General features: G+C 41.8%; 1 protein-coding gene and 1 long non-coding RNA gene across 3 annotated transcripts; one reads left to right on the forward strand and one right to left on the reverse strand.

Moving 5' to 3' along the window:
- The first annotated feature begins 3,232 nt into the window (after positions 1-3,232).
- On the forward strand, positions 3,233-3,593 carry LOC149982123 (uncharacterized). The gene is made up of 2 exons (XR_016482620.1): positions 3,233-3,373; positions 3,406-3,593. It is a non-coding gene; the product is annotated as an uncharacterized LOC149982123 (long non-coding RNA).
- Positions 3,594-4,113: 520 nt separating this feature from the next.
- Positions 4,114-10,382, reverse strand: LOC110530569 (peroxisomal biogenesis factor 19). Of its 2 annotated transcripts, XM_021613760.3 has the most exons (8): positions 10,143-10,382; positions 9,037-9,134; positions 8,659-8,821; positions 7,903-7,988; positions 7,571-7,744; positions 7,235-7,408; positions 7,080-7,124; positions 4,114-6,917 (listed from the first exon to the last, which is right to left on the reverse strand). In XM_021613760.3, exons 1-8 carry the CDS (start codon positions 10,204-10,206, stop codon positions 6,831-6,833), a joined length of 891 nt encoding a protein of 296 aa, XP_021469435.1. In that variant the 5' UTR covers positions 10,207-10,382; the 3' UTR covers positions 4,114-6,830. The 2 variants fall into 2 exon arrangements, with proteins under 2 accessions (XP_021469435.1, XP_090038747.1); XM_090182621.1 differs by lacking the exon at positions 9,037-9,134 and having other exon boundaries at positions 10,143-10,238.
- Positions 10,383-15,694: the final 5,312 nt, after the last annotated feature.

Consider the following 15,694-nt stretch of genomic DNA (forward strand, 5'->3'; position numbering starts at 1 on the left):
TCAATCGCTCCAAAAGAATGTGGTGATCGATGGTATCAAAAGCAGCACTAAGTTCTAGGAGCAGGAGGACAGATGGAGAGCCTTGGTCTGACGCCATTAAAAAGGTAATTTACCACCTTCATGAGTAAAGTCTCGGTGCAATAATGGGGTCTAAAACCAGACTGAAGCATTTCGTATACATATTTTGTCTTCAGGAAGCTAGTGAGATGCTGCGCAACAGCTTTTTCTAAAATGTTTGAGAGCAATGGAGACTTGATATAGGCCGATAGTTTTTTATATTTTCTGTGTCAAGGTTTGGCTTTTTCAAGAGAGGCTTTTAGAGAGGTTGGTAAACATCTGGTGGATAGGGTGGATAGGGAGCCATTTATTATGTTCAACATAGGAGGACCAAGCACAGGAAGCAGCTCTTTCAGTAGTTTAGTTGGAATAGGGTCCAGTATGCAGCTTGAAGGTTTAGAGACGATGACTATTTTCATCAATGTGTCAAGAGATATAGTATTAAAAAACTTGAGTGTCTCCCTTGATCCTAGGTCCTGGCAGTGTTGTGCAGACTCAGGTCAACTGAGTTTTGGAGAAATATGCAGATTTAAAGAGGAGTCCGTAATTTGCGTCAAAGAAGTTCATGAATTTATCACTGCTGACTTGAAAGCCATCCTCTCTTGGGGAATGCTGCTTTTTAGTTAGCTTTGCGACAGTATCAAAATACATTTTGGATTGGTCTTACTTTCGTCAATTAAGTCAGAAAAATAGGATGTTTGAGCAGCAGTGAGGGCTTTCCAAGAAAATCGGAAGATTTTCAATTTGGTGTAGGGCCATTTCCGTTCCACTTTTCTGGAAGCTTGCTTCAGGGCTCTGATATTTTCTGTATACCAGGGAGCTAGTTTCTTATGACAAATATTTTTTGTTTTTAGGGGGTGCAACTGCATCTAGGGTATTACGCAAGGTTAAATTAAGTTTCTCAGTTGGGTGGTTAACTGATGGTTGTACTCTCACGTCCTTGGGTAGGTGGAGGGAGTGGAAGGGCATCTAGGAATCTTTGGGTTGTCTGAGAATTTATAACACGGCTTTTGATGATCCTTGGTTGGGGTCTGAGCAGATTATTTGTTGCGATTGCAGATGTAAATAAATTGTGGCCCGATATTTATTCTACAGGACACAACTAGGTCCAGAGTATGACTGTGGCAGTGAGTAGGTCCAGAGACATGTTGGACAAAACCCACTGAGTCGATGATGGCTCCGAAATCCTTTTGGAGTGTGTCTGAGGACTTTTCCATGTGAATATTAAAGTCACCAAAAATTTGAATATTTTCTGCCATGACTACAAGGTCCAATAGGAATTCAGGGAACTCATTGAGGAACGCTGTATACAGCCCAGGAGGCCTGTAAACAGTAGCTATAAAAAGTGATTGAGTAGGTCTCTCTTTATGTAGTGTTGTCTCTCTTGTCGTGATGTGTGTTTTGTCCTATATATTTATTTTTAAATCCCAGCCTCAGTCCCCGCAAGAGGCCTTTTGCCTTCTAGTAGGCAATCATTGTAAATAATAATATGTTCTTAACGGACTTGCCTAGTTAAATAAAGGTTAAATAAAAATAAAAAAACTCAATAATGTACATTTTAAAAAGGTATCAATTGGACATGGACATCATGTGTACACAACTACCGGTTCCCAATTTCTCAACCAGAAATGGTATTGCTTTGAGATCTGAACAGAACATAAAACAAAATTAAGACTGCACTGAGTTTGTTTATTTGATAAACATTGTTAGTTTATTTCTTAATAGGCCTACATATTCCACAGAGTTGATTTATACAATATATTCAGGCTGATAATTTAATGATGACAGTGGAAAGAGACATGTGGCTAATCGGGTAGAAATAATTGGTTGAATGACACCAGTCCTGAGAGCAGAGGCTATCAGCTCCGACAGTTACATGGACTGATCATGTTCCTTTTGCTGTAACATGAGGCAGTAACTCTGACAATACATAGGCTACCTTCATCTCCTCTCCACAGCCATTACCAGATGTCAATGGTAAGCCTATACGTTCTCCGCTATTTCTATCACACTTCTCTTATCTGCTGTTCCACTAGTCTATCAGCCTGATATACAGTACCAGTCAAAAGTTGACACACCAACTCATTCAAGGATTTTCTTTATTTTTTACTATTTTCCACATTGTATAATAGTGAAGACATCAAAACTATGAAATAACACATATGGAATCATGTAGTAACCAAATAAGTGTTAAACAAATCAAAATATATTTGATATTCTTCAAAGTAGCCTCCCTTTGCCTTGATGACAGCTTTGCACACTCTTGGCATTCTCTCTATCAGCTTCATGAGCTAGCCACCTGGAATGCATTTCAATGAACAGGTGTGCCTTGTTAAAAGTTCATTTGTACAATTAAGTAGCCCTAGATGGTAAAAGACCAAATCCATATTATGGCTCAAATAAGAGAAAAGCAGCTGCGCTGTTGTAGGCACATTATTGAGGACACGAGCAGAACTCCGGAAGGGGAAAATGGAGTCCCTAAAGAAAGCAAGTACAAGATGAGTGTCAGGGGTGGAGCGGCAGTATTATCATAAGGAGACGTGTACTTGGAAAACGGAGAAGGAATGGAGGAAAAACAGAGAGAGAAGAGGTCTAAGAGTGAGAGAATAAGAGGGTGAGCTTGAGTCGGATAAAAATGGTGGGAAAAGGAAGATGGGTTGTCAAAGAGGAATGGTAGAAAGTGTAAGCAGAGGGAGCTGAAGACAGGAGGAGAATAAGAAGTGAATGAGGGTGAAGTATCGGAGGTGGTAGGTGTAGTAAAATTATCGGAGACGGAGGTATGCACCTGGGATCAGGATGAACAAGAGTCCGTGACAGTAGGAGGGAAGTTTATGGAAAAAGTGGACTCATGCCTTTTGGCCGATCCATTTGTGGATTCACGGTGGGTGAAAAAAAAGAGTTGGGTCATGTGGAATCGGTGAGGGTAACTAGAAGTGGTCTAGTGATAATAGTTTCTGTTGGGCAGAGGAAGAATGCGCTCAAAGTAAAATGAATGGGGGCAAGAAAAGTGAATTGTTTCGTTCTCAAGAAACAGAACCAATGAATGGAGTGATAACTGGGGTAGCAGTAAAAATAAACGTTGACCAGCTGAGGGGAAAGATTCCCGGTGTATGTGATGCTCAAGGTTTGATGTGATGCAGAGTGGCGAGAGTGGGGAAACAGAAGAGTCATTGTTCTTGAGTTTTGAAGATGAGTCTTTGCCTGATAATGTGAAGTTAGGATAAAAAGTTATCCTGTACGAGCGTATGTGCCGAATACATTAAGATGCTACAGGTGTCAAGCTTATGGGCATGTGGCAGCAGTGTGTAGGAGGGAGGTTCCTATGTGGCAGCAGTGTGTTGGAGGGAGGGTCCAAGGTGTTTGAAATGTGCAGAAGGGCATGAGACAAAAGAATGTGTAGTATTGGGGAAAGTAGTGGAATGTGTTAATTTTAGGGGTGCCCATGGAGCTGGGGATCAGAAATGTCCCGTGCGAGTGAGGCAGGTTGAGGTTTCCAGGGTTAGAGTAGAGCAGAAGTTGTCATATGCTGAGGCAGTGAAGAAAGTAGAGGAAGATGGGTAAGGGGAGGAGTGGTGAGAGTAGTAAAGATATACCAGTACAGAGGGATAGGCCAAAAGTGAAATAAATTTCAGTAAGATTGGATTTTTAGCATTTATAGCAATGGTTATTAATTGTACTGCAGGGATGGATCGGAAGTCTCCGAAAATGGAGGTTGTGGTGGCATCCCCAGAGAGGTATTTGGGTGTACGAGACTTAGAGTTACAGGATGTGTTAAGTGGCAATGTCCCGAGGTAGGAATAAATACATTTAATTAGTGGAGTAGGGGGGGGGTGTTCATTTTATTTTATATAATTTTGAAATTAGTGAGTAGTGTTAGATGGTAGGGTATTTGTTTAGTACTTTTTTATTTTTTAAGTAAAGTATAAGGGGGTTGAACTCCAGTCTAGTAGGTGGCAGTAATGCAACAAATTGGATGCCAACCGCCGTTAAACCTCATAGAAGAAAAGAAACGACAATCCATCATTACTTTAAGACATGGTCGGTCAATCCGTAAAATTTCAAGAACTTTGAAAAAGTTTATTCAAGTGCAGTTGCAAAACAAAATCAAGCACTATGATGAAACTGGCTCTCATGAGGACCGCCACAGGAAAGGAAGACCAAGAGTTACATCTGCTTCAGAGGATAAGTTCATTAGAGTTATCAGCCTCAGAAATTACAAATAAATTCTTCAGAGTTCAAACAACAGACATCTCAACATCAACTGTTCAGAGGAGACTGCGTGAATCAGGCCTTCATGGTCGAATTGCTGCAAAGAACCCACTACTAAAGGACACCAATTAGAAGAGACTGGCTTTGGCCAAGAAACACAAGCAATGGAAATGTGTCCTTTGGTCTGGATTCCAAATGTGAGATGTTTTGGTTCCAACCACCATGTCTTTGTGAGACGCAGAGTAGGTGAACAGATGATCTACGCATGTGTGGTTCCCACCGTGAAGTATGGAGGAGGTGGTGTTATGGTGGTTTGCTGATGACGCTGTCAGTGATTTATTTAGAATTCAAAGCAAACTTAACCAGCATGGCTACAACAGCATTATCCAACGATACACCATCACATCTGGTTTGCGCTTAGTGGGACTATCATGTTTTTCAACAGGACAGTGACCCAACACACCTCCAGGCTGTGTAAGGGCTATTTGACGAAGAAGGAGAGTGATGAGTGCTGCATCAGATGACCTGGCCTCCACAATCACCTGACCTCAACCCAATAGAGAAGGTTTGGGATGAATTGGACCGCAGATTGAAAGAAAAGTAGCCAACAAGTGCTCAGCATAAGACTGTTGGAAAAGCATTTCAGGTGAAACTGGTTGAGAATACCAAGTGTGCAAAGCTTATCAAAGCAAAGGGTGGCTATTTGAAGTATCTCAAATATATTTGGATTTGTTTAACACTTTTTGGTTAGTTTTGATGTCTTCACTATTATTCTACAATGTAGAAAATAGTAAAAATAAAAACCCTTGAATGAGTAGGTGTGTCCAAACTTTTGGCTGGTACTGTATGTTTACCACAAGTGAAGTAAATCCCAATGTTTGAGGTGATAAGATGACTACTCTAGATGCCAGCTGCCAATAAATTACACAACCAGAACGAACATGTCTGGATATAGAGTATGAAAGAGTACATACCTAATGAAGTAGCACCCAATTTGACTAATGAAAATCATTAACTACAGCGGTACTCCCCAAGATTCAGTCAATGCATATGTTGGCATATGAAATATCAAGAATGTCACTCCACTCACTCCAAATGAACAGCAAACACAAGGGGTAATTCACAGTAATTTTAACTACTAATCACTGTGCCCACAGCAAAGTCATTTTTGCACATCACTTCAACTCTTGTAAAGATTCTCTGAAATTATTTGAACTGTTTTACTACTTGTCTGTCCCTTAAATAAATGCTATATATTCGTATCATTTTGATCACAAGAAAACAGCAGGGTCACATACCAGTAGTGGTACTGGTTTCAATATAATCATGCGAAACAGTATTCTCTCATCATGGCCCAAATCCAATTTCGACATTGTGGTCACGGTGTCAGAAACCTTTTTTCCATAACTTGTAGTGTATAAAAAGCTAGGAGGGTTATAACCACAGTCACAAAAGAGTCCCACTACTGGACAGACGCCCCGGGATTCAGGGGACCGTCTTAGTCCCGATGGTTACTGACCGACCTTGGCTCTAGCCCCATGCGCAAACCAGAGCACCAACCTCGCTAACCTGTTTAAAAACTTGAATAATGTCAATTATAAATATATGTCACAATTGGCCACAGGACTGGTTCTTACATCTTGTGGATGTAACAATGTTTGAACCGACATCAAGAAAACTAGAGGTCAAATCAAGTGCACAGCCATATACAGTCTCTGGTACAACATAGTAGCTTTTGGGAAGATACTATATAACTAACCAAGGTAAAGTCAGTCTCTAAAAATCAGTTAGCCGTCTTATGATTATGAAATTAGAACGAGGTAAGTTTAACTCCTCGATTTTCTTTAAATAATTCACAAATGTACACTGGTTATGCAACCAACAATATTAATCTACACGCATGTTACATTAACAGTATTAATGATGAAAATGGCAAAATGTATAACTCTAAACTAGTGGTCAGAAACAACCTAATCAACCCCTGGGGTGTTGGTGTTACTTTATTGATTGAGTGGAACTGTGATGGTGGCTCAACACCCTTTGTTGGGCACGCAGCCCCATGATGATACTGCAGCTATGAAACAACTCAATCATCACTCAGCAACTCTCACAACAGAGAATCCTACTATCCTTGCTGTAGGGTTTATAACAATAATGCAAGGCACCATTTTAACCAATAGGACAGTTCAACCAGTTCTACCATGAGGCTAAACAATGGTGAGTGTAAAAACGGACTCATAAGTCAAGCGCTAGTCATTTGAGCTGTGTGTGTGGGTATGCTACTACCTGTACTATGAATGACCTGGAAAAGCTTACGAAAAACCAAAGCAATTCATTTAAAATCAGTGAAGTGATGGCAGGTGAGTTACCGAAGGGTGGTAACATTGGTTTGTTGTGCCACCCTTGACTGTGCCTTCTCTGTAGACACAGAAACATTTGTTGCGAGGAGAGCAGTGCAAACAGTCTCGTTCTCCTCCTTGTCTTGTGATCGATCGTCCTCTCTCATCATCCCCCCTCGCACACAGCTCCTAGCCTGTGCATCTATTGATCTGGCTGCTCTGACATCACATGATTGAGCACTGCTCTGCCGCTCCAGCCCCAGAGGCTCCTGGGAGATTCAGGGATTCCAGGTCAAAGTTCAGGCCAGGTGGCTGATGGGGGGGAAAACAGAGTGGGTTTCATTTAATTTGAATTCATTCTGTATAACACATTTATTTTACCAGATGGACCCTGTCCAAGGAGGGAAAAATACTATGTAGCTACAATAACAAAAGTTGGTAGCTGAAGGAGAGCAAGTGAGAGGAGAAACATACCGATTCACCAGCCAGCTCTTTGGGTGGTTGGCCCAGGTCTTGTAGCTGAAAATTCAGACAATAACTCATAATCAATATCCATGCATAGCAAACCATCAGTCAGTATGAATGACAACCAACAATTCATGCAGGTAAGAAACAGTCCTCTGTCTCACCTGCTGCATGAGTTCCAGAATGCTCTCAAAGCGATTTTCCCCATCCCTTCCACTTCGCTCTCCCTCCTTCTCAAACTGGCTGCAGATCTCTCCCATGACCTTGTGCTGCTGTTCGTAGCGCTGGAACTGATCTGCCGGGAGGGACTGGCGATTGCTGTTCAACCACTCAGGATACTGCATGAGGATGGAATAACAGTCAGTTATCCAGTTAGAAAGTTGTGTAAAGGGCATACAAGGGAAAGATCTATAAAAACAAGAATCAACATCTGCTAGTGTCTTGTTAACTATATACATTTTTAGGGAAAACCCAAACATATGGACAGAAAAAACACTAACCTTCTCAGTGATCTCTTTGAGAGATGGGTAGAGCACTTCCTTGGAGAGTAGATTCTGCATGATGGACTGCATAATCGGCAAGATGTTTCCATCTTCCCCGCCCCCCTGTCCACCCTCATCCAATCCCAGCCCTTCCAGAGTCTTTGCTAGATCCTCTCCAGCCAAACCTGCACTCTGAAGAATAAAAACAGAACAGTCTGAAACGCATCTAAGACCAAAGAAACAGACATTTTGCTAATGGTCCAAAGTTTCAATATTTTCAGAACAATGTCCAAGGGTGGTGACAACCAAACCTTCCATAACTTATAAAAAACATTTACAATCTAAACTACCTGTAAGTTGTCTGCATTTTTCGCCAACCCACTGAGGGTGTCTTTGAGACAGGAAGTGAATTCTTGTTGGGAGGCTACATCAGTACCTGTTCAAATGGAGGACAGTTTGAGTGAATGTTTTCCCTGCAAAACACAGCGTAAAAAATACTGAGATGAACCCCCCCCCCCATCTCAAATCAATCATCAAATCAAATTCTATTTGTCAGATGTCCCGAATACAACAGCGCAAAATCCTGTGATTTTACCATGAAATCACAGGAGGTTGTGGCACCTTAATTGGGGAGGACGGGCTTGTGTTAATGGCTAGAGTGGAATGATATCAAATCCATCTAACATTGGGTGACAGGTAGCCTAGCGGTTAAGAGTGTTGGGCCAGTAACTGAAAGGTCGCTGGTTCAAATCCCCGAGCCGATTAGGTGAAAAATCTGCAGATGTGCCCTTGAACAAGGCACGTAACCCTAATTGCTCCTGTAAGTCACTCTGGATAAGAGCGTCTGCTAAATGACTAAAAGGTTACCAGGTGTTTGATGACATTTTATTCACTTTGCTCATTATTTTATAAGCCAGCCTCCAGTGCGTGAAGCGCTTACTTTCCCAACAATGCAGAGCTAAATTAGCAAAAAAAAATAAGAAATGGTCTCATTTTATTGTGTTACTATTTACAAAGAGTATCGGTACTGAGAACAATGTGCAGGGGTACGAGGTAGTACATTGAAAGGCACAAAAGAACGGAACTGAAAATATGTGGATGCTTACCAACTTTCCCTGCTGCCTCTGACAATTTGTGAAAGTGTTGCAGCAGCTCAGGTTCTTCCTGTGCTAGTTCAGTCATGGCTTTCTCCCACTCCTCCTTCGCCTGAGAGGCCATCTCCCCTTCAAACAGAGCCTCAAAGAACTGACTGTCTTCCAGTAGAGGGGGCTAGAGAGAGATGTGCATCAACAAGTAAACAAACTGTTAAATTGATCTTCCCCCATATACAGACAGAAATGGAAAGGGTTGACAGACTTGAGACACTGAAAGATAACGTCTGTACCACAATCTGAACAATAAAAACTACAGCTTCTTATATGCAAGCTCCAGGCAATTGGTGAAGTTAAGGGACATTCTAGAAACCAGGGAAAAGATTCACTCACTTTCTCCTCACTACCCTTGGCTGATGGGGGAGCCGCGGCAGCAGCAGGAACTGGGGCTGGGGGGGCTGGGTTTGTCTTTTCAAAGTCATCGAGTGCACCTTTAGTAGAGGAAAGTCAGTAAAAGCTGAAATGCAGTGGCACAGATAGAAGCATTTCACAGGAACAGGTGGAAGCATGGTCAAGGCAAGGTGAAGGGATTGAGCAGGTAGTTAGAGGTCAAAGGTAAACTCTTCAAAGTCTGGGTCAATGTGCAATTCAGTCATGCATTAGTTGATTGTCAGTATGTTAGTTATATTAGTTGATTGTCAGTAGGTCACTACTTCTACTTTAGAAACCATTACCATCTCTGATGTTAGGAGTACAACTTCACCAAACTACTTGAAACATTAAAAACGACAGATTATGATAATCTCCATTAAATTCCTGCTATCAAGATAATAGTAGTCTGGTAGGCCATAGTTAATAATACTGTAATGAATCAGCAGGGAGCAGGTCTCGAACCTTCGACCTTCTATCCCGAAGTCCAGCGGGCTATCGACTGCGCCGCAAAAGCTTGCTCAAGCGCCAGGGACGATATCCGCGCCTCTAAACGCAGGGTCGTTACAATACACAAAACGGCATCGGCTACTAGTATGCAATACTATTATGAATTCAAATCGGCAGGACAGTTGACAGAAACAATAACAGATAGGTCTGTAAATCTAGATCTCACTAGCTGTCATACTTGCGCTCCAACCATACAAAAATGATATACATTTCAAGAGCTGTTTAGCTTGTTAACACATTGATGTTACATTTTTGTCAAATCGGGGTCAAAGTTGACGACGAAAATTATATTATAGCTATACATCCCCACTGAGCCATCTGCTGCAGCGTTGTAATGCTAATGGTGACCTTTTTGTAAACAGCAAACGCAGGAGATTTTGTAAGAGAATGCCTGACTTTGGTTCTGGACTTGCCAGGCAGGACCAACCACATTCCACCAACTAGGCTAAACTAGCTAACAAGGCACGTTGCTCCACTGCGCCACGTTTGACACAATTCTTTGTATGAATTAATGTATTGGCAGGATTGATACTTCACTCGGGAGTAATGTCAAATCTTACTGTCCAATAACTCGTCCAGTTCTGTGTCCTGTTCGGCTAACGTTTCCGCTGATTCTGACGCCATCTTCTCTCTCCAAACAAATGTACTGTAGACGCAGTAAAATGACGTGTGCGTATAAAATCGACGCGAATTGTGCGTCACTCTGGGATGGATTTCTACACAGATTATTTATTATATTGACCAGATACTCAAGTGGCCGCTCTAACGAGTCTTCTTCATAGATGAGATTAACGATAACTAACTGCATATATGGAGCTGATTGGGCAGATTTGTTGCTACTCAAGACCGTTTTGCATGGCTGATTGAGTTCAATGCATGGCACAACGACTTCAATGTTGACAACTAGCATTTTTGCTAAACCTAACTATTTTCCTAACATTAACCTCCTTCTCCTAACCTGCCATGTTAATTCTCCTAAACTGCTGCGTTAGTTCTCCTAACCTGTGTTAATGTCTAAGCCTAACCCTTTCCCAACCTTAACCTCATTCTCATAACCTGCTGTGTTAATCTCCTAACCCTCTATGTTAGTTATCTTAACCTCCTATGTAAACATTAAACTGACCCACTGTGCAGCTGGCTATGGCCAGTATAACCAATAATGAAGCGCTGATGTTACACCCATCTCCGTTGATCCACCCAATTCTTTTTGCAACGTCCACTTTCAGACTCTCAAAGTATGCAGTTACACATGGTACTAGCAATGAGAATACATTTCTTCAAAAATGGAAGTCAGTGGCAAGATCAGGTGGGACCATTCTAGCCGATGAGAGGGCTGTGTGAACAACAGGCACAACTCCGATATCTACTGAAAAAATATATAAACGCAACATGTAAAGTGTTGGTCCCATGTTTCATGAGCTAAAATAAATGATCCCAGAGATGTTCCATAAGCACAAAAAGCTAATCATTTTTTTTCAAATGACTGATTTCCTTCTATGAACTGTTGCATGTTGAGTTTAGATTTTTGTTCAGTATATTTTGTTCTCAAAGTTGCCGGGATAGACAGTTGGCAACTCTAGTGTGAGATGTAGAAATATTCTGTCAATTTCCATAAACCATTATTGATTACAGAGGAAATTATTTATTTGTCTACATTTAAATTAAATGACAACCAGTAGCAAGTTGGAATATCCATTTCAAGGCAGTTTGAAGAAAGGTGTCCATCCAAGGAGAGGAGATTGAAATGATGTTGCTTGTTAGGGCAAGAACAAGATGTTGTATGTTAGAAGAAGTACAATATTATCATAAGGAGACATATACAGTTGAAGTCGGAAGTTTACATACACCTTAGCCAAATACATTTAAACTCAGTTTTTCACAATTCCTGACATTTAATCCTAGTAAACATTCCCTGTCTTAGGTCAGTTAGGATCACCACTTTATTTTAAGAATGTGAAATGTCAGAATAATAGTAGAGATAACGATTTATTTCAGCTTTAATTTCTTTCATCACATTCCCAGTGGGTCAGAAGTTTACATACACTCAATTAGTATTTAGTAGCATTGCCTTTGAATTGTTTAATTTGGGTCAAACATTACGGGTAGCCTTCCACAAGCTTCCCACAATAAGTTGGGTGCATTTTGGCCCATTCCTCCTGACAGAGCTGGTGTAACTGAGTCAGGTTTGTAGGCCTCCTTGCTCGCACATGCTTTTTCAGTTCTGCCCATTAATTTCCTATAGGATTGAGGTCAGGGCTTTGTGATGGCCACTCCAATACCTTGACTTTGTTGTCCTTCAGCCATTTTGCCACAACTTTGGAAGTGTGCTTGGGGTCATTGTCCATTTGGAAGACCCATTTGCGACCAAGATTTAACTTCTTGACTGATGTCTTGAGATGTTGCTTCAATATATCCACATCATTTTCCAGCCTCATGATGCCATCTATTTGTGAAGTGCACCAGTCCCTCTTGCAGAAAAGCACCCCCACAACATGATGCTGCCACCCAAGTGCTTCATGGTTGGGATGGTGTTCCCTCGTCTTGCAAGCCTCACCCTTTTTCCTCCAAACATAACGATGGTCCTTATGGCCAAACAGTTCTATTTTTGTTTCATCAGACCAGAGGACATTTCTCTAAAAAGAACAATCTTTGTCCCCATGTGCAGTTGCAAACCGTAGAATAGCTTTTTTTATGGGGGTTTTGGAGCAGTGGCTTCTTCCTTGCTGAGCGGCCTTTCAGGTTATGTCGATATAGGACTCGTTTTACTGTGGATATAGATACTTTTGTACCTGTTTCCTCCAGCATCTTCACAAGGTCCTTTGCTCTTGTTCTGGGATTGATTTGCACTTTTTGCACCAAAGTACGTTCATCTCTAGGAGACAGAACATGTCTCCTTCATGAGCGGTATGACAGCTGCGTGGTCCCATGGTGTTTATACTTGCGTACTATTGTTTGTACAGATGAATGTGGTACCTTCACGTGTTTGGAAATTGCTCCCAAGGACGGATTTCTTTTGATTTTCCCATGATGTCAAGCAAAGAGGCACTGAGTTTGAAGGTAGACCTTGAAATACATCCACAGGTACACCTCCAATTGACTCAAATTATGTATATCAGAAGCTTTTAAAGCCATGACATAATTTTCTGGAATTTCCAAGCTGTTTAAAAGCACAGTCAACTTAGTGCATGTAAACTTCTTACCCTCTGGAATTGTGATACAGTGAATTATAAGTTAAATAATCCGTCTGTAAACAACTATTGGAAAAATAACTTGTTTCATGCACAAAGTAGGTGTCCTAACCAACTTGCCAAAACCATAGCTTGTTAACAAGAAATTTGTGGAGTGGTTGAAAAACGAGTTTTAATGACTCCAACCTAAGTGTATGTAAACTTCCGACTTCAACTGTACATGTACTTGGAATACGGAGGCGGATTGGAGGGGAAAAGAGAGGCAGAGGTGTAAGATAGAGAGGGAGGTGGAAGAGGGTGAGATTGAGTCTGGTAAAAATGGTGGGAGAATTGAGATGCTTTGTCGAAGAAGAATGGTAGAAAGTGTAAGTAGAGTGAGCTGTTTGCTGAATCGAGGTCTGGAGGAAAAATGGAAGTTATGAGGTCAAATTATCGGAGGTGGCAGGTGTGGTGAAGTCCTCGGAGCCCGAGGCTTGCACCGGTGGTCAGGAAAAAATGATTCTGTGATGGTAGGAGTGACATTTTTGGAGAAAGTGGGCCTATGCCTTTTTGCTGATCCATTTGTGGTTTCAGGGTACATGGAAACGGAGTTGGGTGCTGTGAAATCGATGAAGGTAACTCGAAGTGGTCTTGTGATAAATGTTTGTGGTTCTGCTGGTCAGAAGGAGCAGGCACTTCACCCCAAATGAATTAGGACAAGAGATGTGACTTTTTTTCCTCTCAAGAAAAGGTTGCCATTGAAAAGAGTGATTACGAGGCCAGCGGTGAATGTGAAAGTGGACCAACTGAATGGAAAGATTCCCAGTGTTTGTGATGCTCGTCATTTGGTGCAACGCAGACAGGATGGTGTGAGTGGTGAAAGAGAAGAGTTATTGTCTGTTCTTTTGAGTTTTTATGTTGAGTCTCTGCACGATAAAGTGATGTTAGGATATTTCAGTTATCCCGTACGAGCGTATGTGCCCGAATACATTACATTGTCACCGGTGTCAAGCTTATGGGCATGTGGAAGCAGGCTGACCTCGGTTGTCAGGTGAACAGTGTTTCCTCCGACATATTGGTGCGGCTGGCTTCCGGGTTAAGCGGGTGGGTGTTAAGAAGTGCGGTTTGACAGGTCATGTTTCAGAGGACGACCTTCACCTCCCGAACCCATTGGGGAGTTGCAGCAATGAGACAAGATCGAAATTGGGGAGAAAAAGGGGGGTTAAATAAAAAACAATGATAAAAAGGGTGAGGGATCCTTAGAGGATTTGTGTGAGTAGTAGATCTGTATCAGTACAGAGGAATAGACCTATGTTTCTGTAAGATTGGCTTTTTGGCGTTTATAGCAATGGTTATCAACTGTACTGCAGGGATGAAACGTAAGTTGCAGAAAATAGAGGTTGTGGTGGCAGCTGCAGAGAAGTATTTGGGTGTGACGTTAGAAGAGTTACAGGGTGTGTTGAGTGGTGGTGTCCTGTCCTTTCAGCCTGTTGGCCTGAGGTAGGACTAGATAGGTCTAAATTATTGTGGAGTAGGGTAACGAGTGTAGTTAGCTTTTGTTTTTGGGCATTTGTGGATTAATGTTTTTTTTAAATTGCGCAAATTATAACTCCAGTTTAGTTGGTGGCGGTAATGCAACATTTATTGGATGGCAACTGCCAATAAGCCTCATCGAAGAAGAAGTTGCCAGGATGTAATGTGTCCTATTTATATCAGTACACTCGTAACAACTTAAGCATTATGAAACTTGTATTCGATTAAATAAGCCACAAGTAGCATTTTGTGATACAAAAATAAAAAGAAAGGGGGAAAAGAAAAATTGCACCACCAAATAACCCTACACCTATATACCACTATTTAATATAAAAACATAACTTTGACCCTAACTGATCCTACACCAGGCCAACGACAGAATTATTTAGTTCAACACACCTTCTGCAGTAAAATATTGTACACCCAAGTACTTCTCTGCAGCTGCCACCACAACATCTATTTTCTGTGATTTACGTTACATTTCCGCAGTACAGTTGATAAACATGTCAATGAATGCTAAGAAGCCAACGTTACTGAAGCACATATTCTATCACTCTATATTGGCTTAGGCCTACTACTCACCCTTGACCCATCATCCTCTACTCTCTCCACTGCCTCAGCATACAAAACCTGTTATACTCTGACCCTGACAACCTCAACCAGCCTCTCTCGCACTGGGCACTTCTGATCCCCAGCAACATGGGCATCCACACCTCTCTGATTCAGAGGGGTGAGGTCAAATGCAGATGACACGTTTTGATTGAATGCATTCAGTTGTGCAACTGACTAGTGTTGCATTCACGTACTAGTCGGAACTCTGACATTTCCAACATGCTAGCTGGTTGTAGTTATACACGTGATGCGTTCAACTAATCAGCAAGTCTTACATTTCTGAGTTTCCTTGTTCTGACTAGGATGTTCACGCGGCATAGGTATTCCCTTTCCCTTCCCTTCCCTTCCCCATCAATTGACACACAGTTTTTCCCACTGATACTACACATTCCTTTGTCTCATGCCCTCCTACACACTTCTCACATCTCAGAATCACCCTCCGACCCACTGCTGCAACATGACCATAAGCTTGGCATCTGAAACACCTTAGTGGGTTCGGCACAAAAGCTCTCTCGGGATAACTGACATGTTCTAACATGACTTTGTCAGGTGAAACTCAAAAGGACCGACAGTGTCTTTTCAGTTTCATCATGCACCAAACAGCGGGTGTCACAGACTCAGGAAATCTTCCATTTCAGTTGCTCCGCCTAAACAATTAAGATCACCCCAGTTATCACTCAATTCGAAGGAGCCCTGCTCTAGAGAGCAAGGCAAGTCACAGGTCTTGTCCCAGGGCATGTGACTCTTTTGAGGAAGTGTATACTGGCTACGGCGTTCCTATGTGCAGGGATACTGGAGTA

This window comes from Oncorhynchus mykiss, chromosome 8 (genome assembly GCF_057628025.1).
Source record: "Oncorhynchus mykiss isolate SJ-2025 chromosome 8, ASM5762802v1, whole genome shotgun sequence".
Lineage (NCBI taxonomy): Eukaryota > Metazoa > Chordata > Actinopteri > Salmoniformes > Salmonidae > Oncorhynchus > Oncorhynchus mykiss.

Coding starts and splice junctions, on each gene's coding strand:
- LOC110530569 (XM_021613760.3), bottom strand. CDS start 10,206: ATGGCGTCAGAATCAGCGGAAACGTTAGCCGAACAGGACACAGAACTG. Junction 7,745..7,902: donor AAAATGCAGACAACTTACAG/GTAGTTTAGATT, acceptor TTTATTCTTCAG/AGTGCAGGTTTGGCTGGAGA. Junction 6,918..7,079: donor AAGAGCTGGCTGGTGAATCG/GTATGTTTCTCC, acceptor CCCCCCCATCAG/CCACCTGGCCTGAACTTTGA.